Raw genomic sequence first — 19,258 nt, 5'->3', positions numbered from 1 at the left:
AAAGCAGCCGGTGTGTGTTTCCTTTCTGTCTTCTGTTTTTTTTCCACGTGGTTTCCAATTAATTAGGCCTCTTAAATGTTTAGATCTGTTTTCTGTGTCTCCCACCTGTAGTTTTATAATAGAAGTTAACATGGAATCATTTAGCAATTGGTAAAGATATGGTGGAGTTCCATAATAAAGAGCGGGCAAGTTTTGAAAGACTGTGGTACATTCACTGCTTATTAATTATCCCTTTTATTTTTTCTCACCAAGCAATAATTAGAATCTTTTTCCATGGCTTTCACTAACGAGCATTTTTCCTAGCTATAAAGCCACTTGCAGATCTATTGCAGCAGAAGCTGAAAGCAAGATAAAACAAATGTGTTGTCTTCTACAGGTCACTGACATTGCTGATGCCATGATTCTGAAGCAGCTTTTTGAAAACTTGTTCCAAAACGGGGTTGTTGTTGTGGCAACATCTAACAGGCCACCAGAAGGTAAAAACAAACATGTTACTAGTATTATTCCAAATACAATTAATCTCAGTATCTTACAAAACAATTTTATAAGAATTATACAGTATTTAATACTAATAAACTTGCTAGCCTTCCAGAATTTGAGATGCTCCAATTTGTCCCCCACTGTTTCATGTTCTTTAGGAAGAAAGGTTTTTCACTAACTCCTTTCTCATCTCTAACTCTACATGTTTCTGCCCCCTTTCCTTACCCTTCTGTGGTTTCTAATTTTCTGTAATTTATCCGAACCAGTGGGAGGGAATTTGGGAACAGGGATGCTGAGGGTGCTTTTAACTGAGCAATAAGTACAATTTTCTGCACACGAGAACTTTTGTTGTAGTGTAGTCTTAGTAGTTAGCATAATGCATGATTTTTATGTGACTTACTGTGACACTTCAGCTTAATTTCAAATGTTTGCAAAAAATACTAGAGAGTTACAGTATTAACTACCAGTGAATTTCTCTAATTAGGTAAAAGAATCACTAAAGCGTTGCAATGCATTTTTTATCTTAAAAAAAAAAGACAAGAAAGCTCTCAAATGTTGTTTCTAAAAGGTGAAATAATTTCCTGTTGGTTTATTTCCCTTTTTTTGAGCAAACCAGATGAAATCAGAACTAAGATAGCTGGGTGAACTCAGCAATGGTGCCTCATTCACTTGGGATCCAGCCATGTGTTTGTGGAACCACTGCTCTTTAGAGTTCACGAGTGATTCTTACAACTTGGTGTTGCATCCCACTTCTTAATTTGTCAATTTGTGGCAATTATTGTTATGTGTCTGTCTGAAAGACATCACTTTTGCTAGTTATCCAACCGAGAACATCAAGAAAGGTGTCTCCAGAACTGAGCAACATCGCAATCCAGACATTGGTTGCTGCCTTTTATTTTTTTTTTTTCCCTTCCTCCTTTTCACTATTCCTGCGTGCTTATGGTCTGTATCTGAAATACTTCCACAGAAAAGTGTTAGATTAATGCAGTGTATTTTTACCAAGGTTTAAGATTGAGTTCAGAGATTCTCCTCTTGTGGTTACAAAGGAGGAAAGTATCTTTTCCATTAGAGAGCAGATGCACTCAGCTGCTGACAATTTGTGATATGCTCAACCATGTTAACCTTCTCCCTCAGGGCAGCATGAGGGGGAAATACTGAGGTATAGTGTGTGAGGAATCCTGGCTTCTTTTCACCACCAAAATTACCGTTTTTTCCTCATCCTAACAAAACAGACATAATTAAAACCATCAAAAAAAAAAAAAACCAAACAAAACAAAAAAACTATAAAACCTTAGACTTACTAACTAGAAGAAGTAACAGAAGTCACTTTATTATAGTAATGATACACGTTCACAAATTTCTCCGAGTAAATATGCAATTGATTGCTGTTTTAACAAATGTTTACCTGTTTTGGTTTGTAGAAATATGGAGAATATGTGGCTTCATACATCTTGGCTCATAGTTAGGGTACAGAATCACCTTCGTTAATAATTTTCCTAAATGCTTCTGTGTAGATACCCTGTTGGTTTCTCATGCAATCTTCTTCCAGCAGTATCTGCTAGTAGAGCATGAAAGCTTTAGCCTTGTAGCCTTCAGGCATTATGGTGAGTACAGGTGTTAATAACCTGGCATGGCCTTGGATTGGGATTTTGGTGGAAGGTATTCCTGCCTCCATCAGGTGTGGTAGTAGCCAGGTGTCTGTATTCTCTTGGTTATTCCTACTGTCAGCAGTAGCTGCTATACTGCCTTTTTATAGGGCTTCCAAATTTATTCCAAATGGAATAAAGCAGCACATCATACAATCTAAGTGGTAATATTTTCAATGAAGAAGTTTATGAGTATGTTAGGCAGTTGGATAGTTTCTGGAGAGGAGAACTTTATATAAATTGTAGAGATAAATAAGACACAAAACGTCACTTTGCAGTTGGTTTTAATTAATTTAAATTTTCTCCGAGTGCAGATCTACATGCCTAACATTCTATTCTTTTTTTGGTACTCAGTTGTATTTTGAACAACTTTGTGTAAAGGTGTGGGTTTTTTCCCTCCCTTAGATGGATCTCCTTGCTTTGGAAAAAGGGTGTACCTGGTAGTAGTACCTAGGTACCTAGTTTTGGCCTTATAATTATACCAGTTTTCACCCAGCATTACAAATCCTTTTTATATCTTTCTTAAACAGGCATAGGCCTTATTTCTTTTGCTAAAATCAGTTACGTATCATTAGAGATTTATCATCTTTCACTCCCTGCCTTTTCCAGACTTTCTCAAGATGTTCCTTCCTTTCTTCCTTAAGAATGTAATGACTTCTCATACAGCAAGAGAACAGAAATCAGTTTCAGCTCTCCTTTTTCCACTTGTGTTCCTTATCTCTCTAGCAACACAGAATTTTATTTGCCAGACTAAAATACAAGGTGATGTTGGTATTAAGACTAAGTAGCAAAACTGGTACTGATTTTCTTTCTTTCAGATCTCTATAAAAATGGTCTTCAGAGAGCTAATTTTGTGCCATTCATTGCTGTGCTGAAGGTAAGGAGAATCACTTGTTAAATGCTTTCTGATTCTGCCTTCTTATTAACAATAAACTCAATTTGTACAGGATTACTTTGATACCAGTTTCCAGATTAGTTGTGTAAGCTTTAACTGCTTGGGGTGAAAAGAATTGAAGGTGAGGCAAAAAAATGGAGCTCTTCCTTGTTAGAATTGACACGTCTTGAAAGCTGGGTACTTAGTATGACAAAGGGAACTCTTTGAATAAAGTAGCAGAATTTGTTTGGATAGGACTCTCTATCTGCTGTATATATGCCAGATGACCTAGTATTCCTGTAACAGTGATGCTGTGTTGTACTTGTGGACGTCTCAAATTTATGATGCTGTAAAAAGTTGGTATTCCTCAGGTGTAAAGAAATCAGTTGTATATGTACCCTTCAATCAGCTTGTTTCTGGGTCTGTGGTTTTTTTTGCCCTCATGTGGGTATTTGTGAGGCTTCATGCCATGGCCAACAAGTAGAAGTTCTGAAGCAAGCTCCCTGGAGACTGCAGGTTGTGGTGTGGCAGGTTTGAGTTGCTTCATTTAGTTTGGAAAAAATGGGGTATTCTTTTTAAACGTGAATAATATGATTGGGGTTTGTTTTGCTATTAAAAAGAGCCAATGCTGAACTGATGCTTTAAGACCTGGGGAAGTTGCAGATAATTTTAATTTCCAAACTGTGATCATATTGTTATGTTACTGAAGGCTTGCAATAGCATTGCCAGCATAAAGGCATGAATAAGGTGAACTATCTAAGAAGAAATATAAGGTAGAAGTTTAGGGCAGGTTTGGATTAGTGAGAAGAAATTTGGAAGTGCAGACCAGATGGATTGGTTGGATGCTTCTGCTAAGGTGGTCAGTAGTGGAGAAGGTAACAGTGCTTCAGACTTTCAGTGAGGCATGTTGGAATCGAGAGACTGCTTCATTGCATAAGCATCTTTTAAAAATCCTACCTAATGTTGACATTTGAGCAGTTATCAATCTCCAAAGTTAATATGCCATTGACATTGGCAATCCTGTATCTCAGAATGGCTGTGGGTAACGTCAGGGAGGTTACCACTGAAAGCGATTCCTATCCAGATGGCTTTAGAAAAGTAAGAAACATGAAAACAATAACTCTATACGCTTCAGATCCGTAACAGATCCTGATCACAGAACACTTTCAACAGTAGTAATAGTTCTGTATGCATTTGCTTTGTGAAACGTCGCATTATGCTCAGTCAGCATCTACAGCAAATCTTTATTTTATTTGTTGTTATACAGCATCTTCTATGTATTTTTCCTTGTTGGATCTTAGTTTTCTTCCTTGAACACAAAGCTGATTTGTTTCACTGATGGTCAGACATGATTAATATCTATCATGCTTATTTGTAGCTTGCTTTTTTTTCCTCCTTGCGGCTAGCAGACGAAAAAAGCAAAATGCGGTTTACACATACAGAATGCCTGTGTAAATTATTTATTATTTACATGAAATTTTTAGGAAGGACTTTGTGGATAGAATGCTGACGAAAGCACTAAAGATTGGTGGGTGGGTTCAGAGTTGCAGTTGAGGATGGAGTAGTGTGAAAAGAAACAAGTGGCACAACTCCGGCTAGAGATGCACGAACATTACCATAATAATGAATGAAGGGAGAAATGAGGTTGCACTTAATATTCTATTCACAAGGACCTTTCTGAAATTCCCAATTACTTTTTGCTGTTGTTTTTTTCACCCCTACATCTTTGTGTGTTAACGCAGCTCTACATATATCTACCTTTAACATCAGTTCAGTAAATGTTACCAAAAAAGCACTGTTCTTTCCCAAAACATAATGCCTGAAAAGCAGATCAGATGAGGCTTATCAACAACTGTTCCTCTGACCTTAGATGGAAAATTGAAGGGTAGGGGCAAGGTATAGTAAGTACAAGTCTACATTTTTATTTCAACACATCAGAAGTAGGCATTGAAAACGAATGCATTTTAAAGTAAGATTTTAACAAATGACCTTTACATTACAGCTGCCTCAGCTGTTCAGAATCCCATGTGTGGCTTTAAGAAATGGAAAGATGATATTTTCTAGGGTTTTGCATGAGAATGTAACAAAAATACTATGGCTGCAAACGTTTGATTTGCCATCTTTTGTACTTTCACCCCATTCTAAACCATGTGTGTCTTGTGTTAGTGTCCTTACAATCTAACCTGTTTTGTGGCAATGGCTTTGACCACTTGGACTAACTTCTGTCTTAGCTTTCTCTGGATTCAGAACCTCCTGCCATGGTTTTGCTTGGGGTTTGGAGCTGGTATTTTTTGTTGCTCTTTGTTTGTTTCAGAAGTTCTCTTTTTATGATCATAAATCTTAAAATAAGGCTTTAGCACAAAAAGTGATTCAACGTTGGAGCTTTGAATTCCTTTAAATAGCCTTATGAAGACAGGATGACTGGAAGATATCAACGGTACGTTTCTGTGAAGAGCTACTTCACTTGAAATAGCGCAGATTTCAGGCTGTTTCTATTCTTCGTAAATGGAGTGAATAGCTCCTAGATAACCTGATAAATTAAGCAAAAATCTTTCCTCATCTTTATATGATAGATAAACAGTTTCTGTCTTAGATCTAGAATTACCTATGCTAATCTTTGGTTGTTGTTGTTTTTATTTTATTTAGATTATACAATTCTGGTATCTGTGGTTGAGTTCCTGTTTTTTTTGCAAAGACAATTATAAACCAATTATAAACCAACTATAAACCAAGGTGGAATAAGCACAAAGGAGAAACAGTGGTCTAGGAAAAATGTAGTTATCCTGCAAAGTTTGCCTATGTTGCCTTTCTAGATGATGGACTACTGTGGACAAGCAATTGCTGAATGCCTATGGTGGGAGATGCAATTAATAAGTTACTTAAGGCCAGGTAAAAGCTGCAGGTACTACAGCCTGTATCTGTAGTTGGACAGATGGTCCCTGTCCAATCTAAACTTCTCCTAGTGTTCTGATTTTTTTAAGATCTTATGTAGCTAAAAATCTGATTTTTCAGGAATTCTTTCATCCTGTAACACAGTTGTAGGTTTCATAAATAGGGAAACACTCTCAGTGGACTGGTTTGTTGTTGTGGCTAAAATTTTAGGGCAGAATATTCTTTATAGAAGGGCTTAGTTTCTGCAGCAGAAACGGAGTGCTTCTTCAGTCTGTGCAATTTTATAAAAATACAGCTTTTCAGAGATAAGTATTAGGAAGGAAAATCTTTTAATTCTGTAATTGCAATTAGATTCAGTCCCTTCTGATTGAGCTTTTAATCTCGCAGCATCGCTTACAGAGAATTTTGAAGTGCATGAAACTCCCAAGTGATTTTTTACAAAGGCAGCTCTTGACAAGAAAACCATACGTATTGGTCACAGTTTGTTCAAATGCTTAGAGCAGAAATGCTCCCCAAGTGAATAGTCCAAATCAATATGAAAATATGAAAACTTTATCAACATTTTTAAGCTAGTGTGCAAATAAAACTATGCATCTCCAGCAATTTGGTGTAAGATCTGAAGTCATTCTCTTCCCCAAAAAAAAAAAAAAGAGAAAGCACGCTTTATTTTACTGGTTTAGAAGTAATTTGTCAACTGTTAAATTTTTGCAGACAATTAATGAAGATATCTACATTAAATTTTCTTTTTACATTATTTAATTAAAATATTTGCACTAATCCTTCACTGTTCTGGAATCCTAATTCGGTGGCTAGATCAGTGTTTAATTTTTCAGGCAAACAGGAAGGAAAGCTTCTCAAATATTTTGGTGTGTATAAACTCAAACTTAAACTAGTGTTTTTGATGCTTCCAAATATTTCTTGTAGCCATGAAGTTTTAAACGTCAAGCCAAGTCAAAATACCAAATAATTAACTTCTTTTTTTTTTTTGTTAGATTTTTTTTTTCCTGCAATAGACATGAAATATCAGAAAGTACTAACTCAAAATCAGGAGGTTTTAGGGATTTATTAGCCTGCATATATCTTCAAAAGGTACGGATTTATGATAATAATATAAAAAAATCCATCTTTGGTTACCTGTATATTGCTTTAACTAAAGATAAAGAATCAATCAACGAGAAGTCTGTTTTCAGTAGGACATGAAGTTACTGTAAGCTTCCTATAATGAACTTTTTTTTTTTCTGCTGCTGCTAGAGACCAAATCATTATTTCTTTTTTAAACTTTGGTTAAAGTGACTCTTAACAATAAGCACTGCAAACACCTTTTGAACAGAAAGCAGTGTATGTACATGCTGTGCTCTGTTTGCTGTTTTTCTCAAATACTGTTATTTGAGAAAATTGACATTACTACCCACTCTGGCCAGTTCTAAATAAAATATACAGATTCTTCCAAAGCAATAAATGGAAGGATTTAAAAGTATTTTAAATTTCCAGGAACTATAGGTGAAAATATTTAAAATGTTTTGAATTGTCTCTAAGGAAACTTGCGAGAGTTGGTTTTGTACAAAGGCATTTGGTAGATATAAAATTTCTTTGATTGTGCATTCGGCTTTTGTCCAACCACCTGTGTAAGAAATACAGGGATTTGTTGATTGGCGGATCTGCCTATTTCCAAAAAAAAAAAAGTCATCTCATTGATGAAATTGATTTGTCAGTTTGCTCCATTCTAATGGTGTGATAGCCCAGCAGCTTTCAGTATGTTGAATAGTTAAAACCTGCTTTTGAGGTCAGTGTCAGCCACTCTGACCCCTGTGAACTGTCACCTGAGTCAGAATTGCTGGGATTAATCCTTTGATATTGTGATGGCTTCGCCTATCAATTGACTTTTTCATTACTGAAGATGTTAGGCCTTTTGTTTCCCTTCTTAGTATGTAACCAAGCAAACTCCTAAGTAGAAGGAGCATTTGTTCTTGTTCTCTCTCTCTCTCTTTGCAAGTAATAGAAGCATTCATCTTTTGTGAAGTGTACCTAATTAAACACATAAAAATAGAAAATATAGCATGATTGCAAGTATTTTCGTGCCGAGCATCACTGTCATTTATGGGTAATTTGTGTGACAAATTTGTAAGACTTAACTAACAAAATGTTGTATTTTGAAAGCAAGGTGTCAGAGTAGAAGTTATCAGCACGTTCTGCATCCAGCCTTCAGAGTTTGTATGTTTTAAATGTAAACGTAAGTGTTCCTTGAATTATCTGGTGTAAAGCACTTCACTGCTACAGTATTTTTATAATGAGCCTATTGCTTTAGTGTGCTCTGCAAATATTGAGCTGTTCAGTTTGTTTACTTCCTATAACTGCCTTAAACACACGTGTGCACACATCATCTCTAGACAGTTTATTTAGATGCCGATCAAAACTTGATCAAAGGATAAAATATTTCCTGTTGTAGCTCGGTGTGAGGCTCCCTGCCTCCTCACTTCCTTTAATTGCTGTTGTTTCCCAAGCTCTTGCTTGGCTGGTTTGCTCTCTGATTAAAATCAGTAAACCAAAGCATATCGTAGATATGGAATAGTTGATTCCTGCTGTATCAGGGTAAATTAGCCTAATTACACGTGGCAGTTTTATTTGCTTGTGATGTAATGTGAAATGAGGTCCTGCCTCCCCCCCCACAAAAAAAAAAAAAAAAAAGCCCGAGCCAATTAATAAAGCTTTTAAGCTCTTTGTCACAGGCCACCGTGGAGGTCTGCAGAGAAGAACTTTAATCCAATAAACATTTCATTTAGATCATGAAAAGAAAGCATGAGGAGAAGCTCCTACAAGAGAGGGTGTTACCAGCAATCCTAGCCATGAAGAGATGTGAGGAATTTGCCAAATTAACCAAGCGGCCTTCATATTTAACACATAAATGTGTCAAAACTAATAATAGAATAATTTAATTTGAGTTGAACCTTATATTGTTAAAATTCTAAGAAGCCACAACTGTTTTCTTCAAAGACTTCGCTGTTGAGCTGGATGGACAGGGCAAGAGGAGGTTGTGAGAAACCCAGATAGCAAATAACACTGGCCGAAGCTGGTGGAAAAAAAAAAAAAAAAAGGAATAGATAATTAGGTGTAATTAGCGTGTTTGAATTGTTGTCTCCCTGCCCTTGGCTTGAATAAATTTCGGAGAAAAAAAACCCTAGTGGCGAAAATGCTTTGATGTAAGAAGAGTCATTGTGGTTTGGCAGCATAAAGGCAGTGTTTTATACTTCTCGCATAATGGTCGTGATACAGAAAGAGTGAATGGACTCTACACCCCCCAGTCTGCTTTACAGCAAGGACTTTTGGATTCCCTTGAAACAAAATGCATCAGAAGTTTTCAGTTGTTGGTAATGAGGTAGTAGACCTCATCGGAGCTAAGCGTAAGCCATCTTTAGCCTTTGTTTAGCTCTTTAATCGCATTTTTTTCTTATTCTGAGAAATCGAGTTTCGTAAATCAATACTAGTCTTTTTTTTTTTTCTTCTTCCCTGCCTGCCAACAGTTCTGGCAGGAGCAAAGGCTAACACTGGGAAAAGAAATACAAATCAAACGTTAAAAAGAAAAACAGCAGCAAAAAAAAAAAAGAAGTCTTAGACAAATAACTTCAGGGTAAAATTTCAATGAAGTACACACACTGAGGTGAATTTGACCCTTAGCTTATGAAACATAACGTTATAAACTCAGAGGGAACTTTTGGCTTTGTGTTTTTCTCAGAACAGCAAGGTTTGTTTATTAGCAGATTGAAAGTTACAGTCATTTTGGTTCTTGAGCAAAACAGAATTTATTTATTTTTTAACAGTAAGTTCTTTAATTTATCCTTACTCTGCAAGGACTTTTTTTCTCTAAGCAATGTGAAACGGAGAGTGTAATACTTACTGCATGCAAGTTTACTTTTTGCCATTCTTCTGTTCCCTGACTAGAAAAAGGAGAGACTACTTGTCTCCTACTCAGCACTGCCACATCTGTACCTCCTGAATTCTTGTACTTGTGTCTGAATATCTGAAATACTATTCACCCAACAATGCATTTTAAGAGTCTCTGTCTGTATTCATGCAGCATTATTTTACAAGTTAATTGTCTATTTTTCTTCCTCTTAGGGGGTAGCTGATTTATAGATAGATGTTAAAATAAGTTATTGAAAAGCCGTACAATGGATCTTATGTTCCTTGCGGTAGCAAGAATAGGGAGGTTTCGTAGTTGGTGAAGTTTTGAGGGCTGTAATGTAAACTCATGCAACTTTCACTGAATAAATTTCATCTCAATGCTACCTCTGCCGAACTCTTGGTTTAAGGTTTGATGTGTTCCTGTCACAAGCGTAAGATGTTTTAAAAAATCTATTTGTCAGTATTTGACTTCCTAGAGCTTTGTGCCATGTCCATTTAAAAATAGTTCAAAGGAAATGTTTGCGTTCTGGAGTTAACCTAAGCACGATTAGTTGCACTGACACTATACACTACACTTGGGTGGCATTTTGAAATTGTTCCTCAATTTTTTTTGCAGTGTTTAAAATTGGAACAAGAGTGATGTGCCTAAGGCTGTTGTAGCAATTTCCCGTGTTTCGTTATTGCAGGTAATGAAGAATATGGGAAAAAGACTTAAAAATAAAATAAGAAAAAATTAACCCCTTACAGCACTGCACTATTTTTACAGAACAAGTAGGCTTTTGTACTTGAAGTTGATTTGATCTGTGAAAGGCAACACCTGAATATCATGCAAGACTAAGTAATTATGCCTGATTGTAGGTGTTTTTTTTTTCCAGGTATAGGTCACAGGAAATTCAGTTAGGGTAGAGAATGTACAAAGCTAAGAAATATGCAGATTTTCTGTTGTAAGATTGTGTAAAAATTATTTACAGTTAATACTTGCATAAAGGTTAGAAAGGTTGATGAAGTGATATTTAGTTTTGCTTTACTATTCACTGCGTGTCAGAATGTAATTATGACTGATTCATGAAACTGTCTTAGCAATGAACCATCTTTATTAAAATGCTGATCAAGACAAGAGCTGACAGTAATAAAGAATAGAACATTTTAGTCTTGTTGCTTTTGAATGATTGCTAATTACCCCAGAGGTCATGTATAGTGCTTATGAGGATTCATTGACATTTTCTTTGAAGTCTACTGTTTCAACAACATGTGAACAGGAAGACAAAAACTGTATGCGTACCCAACAGTGCTCCGACCAAGTTTTTATCCCTCACAAAATACCTGACGATTCTCTTTCTCCTTCTCCCAAGTGCATCTCACTACCATGAGTCTGTATAGCTGAAAGTTAGACGTCTTAGATTTATAAATTAGATTTAAAAATAAATAGATTTAAAATAAATAGATTTATTTTTAACAAGACCAATTTTAAGCAAGCATTGAAGGTCCTTCATCTGTACCGTGCTTGATTGTAACTACTGGCTGGTTTTCTTGAGGAGTTGAGCCCGAGCAAGGAAACACTGCATGCATTTCTTGTGCTTCTCGGCAGGCTGTGGAGGGAAGGTAGGCTCCATCTGGCCTCCAGCCCATCTCCTGAGGCCCAGTCAGACCAGTTTCGTCTTCTGAAACGTGCTGGTGATTGCCACTTGCTGATAACTTTGAGGCTAGGCCAAGGTTAAAGCCTACAGTGCATCCTGTAGGCCCAAAAACATGTTTTTTGTGACACACTGCGTTTTGGCTGGAGAGGATTCTTCTTCCACCAGAGTTACGAATCACTTGAGAAAATGCTCATTGTAATGCTATGGAGAAACCTTTTTCTTGAAATCACTTAAAGAATTTTAAGAACAAACAAATAAAATTCAAGTGGATGATTTGGCACGAGGTGGAGTCGATTAACAGAACAAATAGGTAATTGTCGTGAGCTTTGTTGACCTGAGGAACTCTTCCTCTGTTGCTCTCATGGTATCCACATGTTGTGTAATGTGAGATTTTTCTCTTTCTGGATGGATGTACATGTATGAGAAGAGTGCCAATGAACAATTGCATTATTTTCAGGTTTGATGGAGGAAAGGAGTATTAGTGATTCTCCATATTATTAATGGAGACCAACTCAGGAAGACAGGTAGGGGTTGGTTGCTGTTTTTTTGTTTTTTTGTTTTTTTTTTTCTTTTCTGGATATAAGCTAATATAAAAAATTAGATGCTGATGATACCTTTGAAAAGGGATGATACCTACATGGAAGGTTTAATTTATTCTATTCAGAAAGAGTGGTTAGAAGTTGCACTTCTCACTTAGCCGTGACACAAGACCTCAGGAAAGGCTGAGGAAATTCGGCAGGTGTGGAAATAGCTGGGTGAGTAATGCTCATCCCAGGATGAATCACTCTTAAGCCTCTGTCACCCTACAGCCTCTGGGGGGGTCCTCAGGTAGGGTTTGTGTGATCCTGTAGGTCAGCAGGACAATGCGTATGCTTTTGTATGTTTTTTGTGCCATTAAAACTCAGAGCAGAGAATGATTGCATTGACTTACAGTGGTCTTAAGTAAAATTGAGAGATTTCATAGTCATAGGGTGGTTGGGGTTGGAAGGAACCTTAAACCCTATCCAATTCCAACCCCTCACCATGGGCAGGGACACCTCCCACCAGCCCAGGCTGCCCAAAGCCCCATCCAGCCTGGCCTTGAGCACCTCCAGGGTTGGGGCAGCCACAACTTCTCTGGGTGACCTGTGCCAGTGCGTATTTGCTCACCTGCATTATCAAGGGTTTTGAGCTGGTCACTATATTTCAGTTGACAGGCACACCTTGCATTTAGTACAGCATCCTTCATGGACCCTAAGGCCATTTACTGGCATTTCAGATTTTTATTTTTGTGATACATGGGAAACAAACGTGATAAATTGCAGGTTATCCATCTAACTTTGTCTTTTGAAATTTTCTGAAAAATTTGTTCCTGTACTTAAGAATCTGTCTTGTCATTTATTTTATGTTCTGGAGTAGTTTAACTATTTTAATAGTTACTACTCAGGAGTGCAGCAACAGAGACGTTAGAGGTGCTTATAGGAAGAAAAACGTATTCACATCAGTCTATGTTTAATAACTTCATACACAAAGTCTAATTTTATCTATTGTATCTGAAGACAGTCATTTGAGGTGTTCTGTCTCAAGTTGAGCCTTGAGGCTTTGTCTTTTTTCCGTCTGGAATAAAAAGTTTTTCTGCCACTTCAGTAGAAATGAGTGCATGATCATGTTGTATTTTTAACTTACTAATTGCGTTTTCAATTTTGTAATTGTATTTGTTCTTTGTATACATAAATACATAAATGACTTCAAAATAAGTTGTATGACTAATTAATTTTATGCATTTGAATTGAATAGGGTAAGTCAGACTTGAAATATCTCAGTGGAATAGAAAATCTGTTGGAAACTGAAAATGGTTCTACAGGAAGAGACTAGATGAGCTGTAGCTTTGATTTTAAGTGTTTATTTCAAAAGAAAAGTAGAAATTTAGCCCAAGGAAATGAAATTTGTAATTTTAAATCTCAGCCTTAAAAAAAAGTAAACCAATAATTACAATTGTGGCTTTGACAATTAAGTACTAACAATCTGAGGATGCTGGTTAGTTCTTTGGCTGTTGATTAGGATTCCGTGGTGGTGATTAATGAGTGTGAGGATGCAATCACATCTGTAGGGTTTAATCAGTTCAGTGCTGGAGAAGTTAGTCTGAAGACAGAGGGAGAAACCAGAACTTCTGTATGTAATGCTATCAGGGTTTTTTCCATGCTGCAGGAAAATTAAGGGTACAAAGTAGAGAAGCCTACATTTTTTTTTTTTTTTTTAAATAAGAATTTTTAGGATTTATGAATGGTAGTATTGTTTTTTTTTCCTAATTCCATAATAGAGGAGTATAGTGTTGTCGGCACCTACGAAGGGGAGAGAAAATGCATCATGGTACTCACGTGTCCTGTATGACAGTCAGTAGTTCATTCGTGTAGCTGTGAGCAGGATTTGTTTCTCCGTGCTGTGCAACCACAAAATCTGTGCTTTTATTTTTGCAATTCTGATATTTAAAGTTTTTAGCTTTGAAGAATATGATGTTTTTAGCATGTTTTATTTTCCTGCCACACGTTTTGATTATAATGCTGTGTTTTTTGTTTTTTGGTTTTTGTTTTTTTTTAACATCAAAAGCATTGACAAATATAAATGTTTTGCCCTGTGCGCTCCGGTGAAACAGATAAGTGAATGTGTACAAGTACAGAAACAAAGAACCTGGGTGGCTAACCTTGCCTACAAAGGAGACCCCAAAAGGGAAAACTCTGAGATCTCTGCTCTCTGCATAGCTTCTTTGTGACCTTTTTGACTCTGGCTTTGAGTGAAGGGTGACCAAGTGCTGAGCCCCCCTTTAGAACAACCTTTACCATTGCATTCTCAACCTGGATGAGAAATGCTGCTGTACTGCCTGGTGGCATAGGCAATCCTCCCCTAACAGCCCTGTAGCCCACTGGTGCTGTTACCACACCGTTTCTGCAGCGTGCAAGCTGAGTTTGTGGAAATAGCATCGCCCACGCCAGTGCTCGTTCGTGTGCTGTTCTGTTGGCATCCATTTCTTTCATTTTATCATTTCATGATTGGTTGCTTTATCCTTGTTTGAGTTTTTTTGTTATTTTCCAGTAGTACCACCTATAGATCTGTGCTGTACTGCCAGACATTCACATAAGGAGAATGTTGTTCCTACCCAACAAAGCTAACAACAGCAGTCACGCTTTAAAGGAATGTTTTCTGGAACATGTTTCTCTACAGATTTTAATAGTTTGTTTTGGTGGCAGGGGCACTAAAACCTGCCATTTAATTTGTATAGTAAATATCCATATTCTATGTATATTTACATAATATAGTGCCTAACACAGTAATTGTGAGCTTTGAAATGTTTCACTAAAAATAATTAATTGCAAGCAGCGGTAGATATTTATTTGCACAAACTTATAGAAGGGTTAGGAAGTGCTTGTGCTTTTTTGTCTATGTAGAACATGGATTGGTAGACAGTGGTTGGAGTACACTGACGAACAGAGCAGCAGTCTGCATGGGAGAGAAGAAACTGGCTTGGAGGTCCAAGTCAGTGGTTTTGGGGACTGAATCTTTAGCATAATTTTTTACTCATTACCAAGTAAGATATAAAGCAAGATTTGAAAGAGAATGCTAGTTTGAAAAATGGAAGACAAAACTGTGTTTGAAAGACAGGACAAAATTACAACAACCACCACCACCCCAAATACATACATATTTGTTTAAGACTATACAAAGAGTAAGACAGTAAAATGCTCAACACTTTCCATCTTTCAAAAGTTCCAGTTACCAGCCCCCTACATCTGTGTTCATACCAGGTGTTACAGGAAACTGTTGTATATTAGAATTGTGTTTTTTTTACCTTGTTTTGTTAAGTTGACCTAGGCCTCCTAAGAAAGCAAACAGTCAATAGGACTGTAATAACTATATTTTCTGTCTCTCTGAACTAAATGCTGCTGTTGCTTTTCTGGATGAAAGGTGTATATATATATAGCCCAGAATATCTAAGAGATATTTTCCAGATAAACTATGTAATGTTACATCACATTAGATTCAATTGTATGCCTACAATAACATGCTACAAGGTTTAGAGGAAGAAGTAATATGTTTCATTTAGGCAACTGCTTTGTAGCTTAAAATACAGCCCAAAATCATAATAAGAGCCTGTATGCTTAAAAGCCTAACTAGTGTCACTAATGATAGTGATTTTTCCTGAATATTGTTAATACTAATTATTTTGAATAATGAGAAACGGGAAGAAAGGCAGAAGAAATGCATCTACTTCACAGCTATATCAATAGCATTGATGTCTGCAGTTCTTACCTCCAGAGCTCATTCACTGTGATGTTACATCACTAGTGATAAAAGACTGTGACTGTGTTTGAGGAGCCTTAAGCTTGGAAGCAGAAGGCAAGTAGACTGAAATACATTGTGGCACTGAGTGCTGGTAAGTGTTTCAGCAAGCCTTAGTGGCCTGTGCAGCTTTTCCCACTGTTGCTCTGTATTCGAGCATGCAGAATGTCTGCCTTACACAGCAGTCATTAGCAGCTGAGCTGCAAGCACCACTGTAAATATCAGCACAAGAAATTTACACCAGCTGTAAAAAGGTGCACTTTCTTCTTCAGGCATACTAAATCACGCAACACTCTTAAGGATGTGTTCTGTATTCGCTCTTCACTCTGTGTGCAGCACAGCACCCTGAAGGAGTTGTACGGTTTGAAAACCTGCCTTGAAGGCCAACGAGACGAGGCTAAATTCATACAAAAAATACTGTCTGTTTCCAGGAAGAAAAAAGGTATTAAACAGCATTGCTAAATTAAACAACATTGCTAAATAGCAGAGTATCTAAAGTTATTCTAAATAATCACCCATATCCTATATTCTGTAGTAGTATTTAATTCTTGATAATATGAAAAAAATAGTACTTTAGTTAATCTAATACTTTGGAAAAGCAAAGTGTTAGGCAGCAAGATGCCCAGCATCACTGCCTGGCAAGGAAAAGCTAAGTGTGCCGGCTCTGCTGTGAAATTTCAACAATCTTGTTTCTAGCTTTGACTGCCAGACTGATGCTGAAGCAAAACACAAACATCTTCTCTTCTTTGTGTGTGTTATAACATGCCTCTGGAACTTTTTTTCTACTGCTTTTACTCTTTTGCTTTGTAAGCTCTCACCAAAAGAAACGGAATAGATTGTAATAATAATATTGTAGCACCGGTGCTATTGTGTTTGCACTAGCCTTAGCCCAACAAAATGATTTGATTAGCATGGCTTTTCCACTTACCAGAATTAAAATATATGGATTTTCCTGGGTTTCTGTGCTTTCAGGATGATTTTCTCAACATCGTCTAGCTGTGTATCTCTGCAGATCTGTTGAAGGTTTAAAATAAGTACAGAATCCTCAGCAATTGCCAAAGGCAAAAAATTAGTGCGGTGAATCATCACAGTTACTCCTGCAGATATTTGTAGTCAATAAGTCCTACGCAATACAATTATTTAAAAGGGACATTGTTACTGAAATCACTGATACTTCTCCTAAAATGTAAGAATGTCTCTGCAATGTAGTTGCTGTAAATGAGATTTGACATTTCCAATTTTGATGTTTGAAAAGCCTCAAGGAGGTTTTAAAAAATTTGACACAGAATATGAAATCTCTAATGAGAATATTAAAAATAGATGGGCAGTTCACAGTGCAGTGAAGATGCAGAATAATTTAGTGAATTCTAGCAATCCACTCTAATAATTCACAGACCTTGAACTCAAAGAACTCTGATGTTGAATTACCTACAAAAAAGAAATTGGGTTGCTTTAATTAAATTGGTGATAGAGGTGTATTTTTCTGAAATATTTAAACTTTTCCTCCCTTTCCTTTACAGCTTCTTTTGCTTGTGGTTGTATAACAGCCAGCAGTTGTGTATGTTGGCAGTAGTAATAACAGAGAAGCAGAGAGATTCCTTTTGCTAGAGGGTGTAAAACATTGATAACTCTGGGGTTAGTGAGAATTTCGTTCAACTTCAAAGCCTTGAATTAAAACACAACAAAACAAAGTCAAAAAAATCCCACCACCCTTTAGTTTAGTACAGCTGGTTTCTGTTTTTGTTTTTTATGTTTCAAACAGAAGCAATTGTTGTGAGTATTCAGGGACATCTATATCATAAACATACAGGTCTTGTTTTAATTTTTAAAAAGTTCTTTTCTGAATCAATTCAAACATTGCAAAAGCAGAACAAAACCTTTTTGATAGCTTTATTTATTTCCCTTTCCATTTCAGTTGATTTTGTAGCAAGATTTGGCGTGGTTCACATCTTTTGATGTTTGACTCATAAATTTTGTATTCTTAGTGGAAGGAAAAGATTATAACTAATTTTAGTTGAAAAAGTTGTAGTTTGTCGTCTCTGTTGCTAGAATTTGGATCTTAAATGTTTATTGCTCCTATTTTTCTAAATTTATGTTCTTTAATGCCAAAATAATTATTTCTAATTCCCGCTCCCCAACAAAGTACTACCCAGAGAGAACGAGTAATGCCCACTCTCATTTCATTCACTGTTCCCCAAATCTGTATTCATTTTCTAGCTGATGGACTTTTGAAAATTGTCACTTTTTTTCGCTTTGATTGTGTGAATAATTTTCAGCTTCTTTCTTTACTTCAATAAATGTAAAGGAGTCTTCAATTTTGTGGACTTGAATCTGTTTTGTAGGTGATATTCACGCTGATAGCTTATCACAGCAGTGTGCCTTCTCTCTAACGCAGACGATAATAAATACAGCTTTGGCTTGAGGAAAGCTTTTTTTTTTGTCTCTGTAGAAATACTGCAGCACAGTCCAGCTTGATTCTGGAATAGACTACAGGAAACGAGTGCTTCCTGCTGCTGGAAAACTTTACTACCTGTAAGTTGATGTATGATACGGTATTTGCCCTCTTTTTCCTTATTAACAATAATTTCCTAGTCAATGGGAAACGCAAAATGTGTGGTAGAATTAGCAGGGTGTGACTCTTCCTTTCTTTGCCTTCTGGTCCATTTTGTTCAGCAAACCGCCTTCCATTATGCCTTGATATTAACTTCATTAAACTACGTTTTCAGTATCCACACTAGCATCATTCATAATGTGTGACTGAATAAAAACTAATTAGATTTTTTGGGGAGGTGTGGTGTTTGGAGAACTGAAGTGACAGATGGTTAGAAAGTAATGAATATCCTCTTGTAAGAGATTGCACAATTCTCTTATAATAGAAGAACATCCTTATTGTATTTAAGTAATTAAGTATTTATAGAAATCCAATGACAAGGATTCATTTAATGTTGGGTGTTTCTAGTGCTATGGATTAAAAAAAAAAACACACCACCTATTTTGACGTTGTTTCTGTTTATCACGACTAAAATTCTTTAGCACTTTATTCTGTATTTGCAAATGTATTTAAGGAATACATTCAGAGTTGTGCTTATGGTTGCAACATCTATCAGCTTAATAGGAGCATCTTCTCTTTTTTAATAAGTTCTTTGAAACCTTTGCACTGCATGTATTTTTCCTGTCTCATACTTGCTCTTAAGTTCCAGTATTATTTAATCAGTAACAACCTGAGCAAGGCAGAAAATAGCCTAAAATGAGGTTTATAACCATGGTATCCTTCAATCCAATGTACAATATTGATTTAAAATCATGCTTGCATTAAGAAAGGGGCAGTATTTTCATCTGTGTCATGGATATTTGGAATGAAGTATGCCCCTATCACTTCACAATAAAACTGGAAGTTGTGCTTTTTCATCTGGAAGAAGCAGTACTGCTTGATAGAATTGCAACAGGTCTTTAACTTCTGTCACATCTTCGCAATACGGTTTGTAGCCACTGTTATCTCAGAGTTGGTCACCATG

General features: G+C 36.5%; 1 protein-coding gene across 2 annotated transcripts in view; it reads left to right on the top strand.

The window, feature by feature from the left end:
* AFG1L (AFG1 like ATPase) overlaps positions 1–19,258 on the top strand; it is a 66,272-nt gene that overhangs the window by 22,169 nt on the left and 24,845 nt on the right. The window contains exons 6-8 of one of the 2 annotated variants that reach the window (XM_068677764.1): positions 377–476; positions 2,945–3,003; positions 18,193–18,275. In XM_068677764.1, coding sequence (XP_068533865.1) covers positions 377–476; positions 2,945–3,003; positions 18,193–18,275 — 242 coding nt within the window. The remainder of the gene's footprint in view (positions 1–376; positions 477–2,944; positions 3,004–18,192; positions 18,276–19,258) is intronic. The other variant, XM_068677765.1, reaches the window with a different exon arrangement.

This window comes from Anas acuta, chromosome 3 (assembly GCF_963932015.1).
Source record: "Anas acuta chromosome 3, bAnaAcu1.1, whole genome shotgun sequence".
Lineage (NCBI taxonomy): Eukaryota > Metazoa > Chordata > Aves > Anseriformes > Anatidae > Anas > Anas acuta.
The sequence above is the reverse complement of the archived record's forward strand: the minus strand, read 5'-3'. Positions and strand labels throughout refer to the sequence as shown.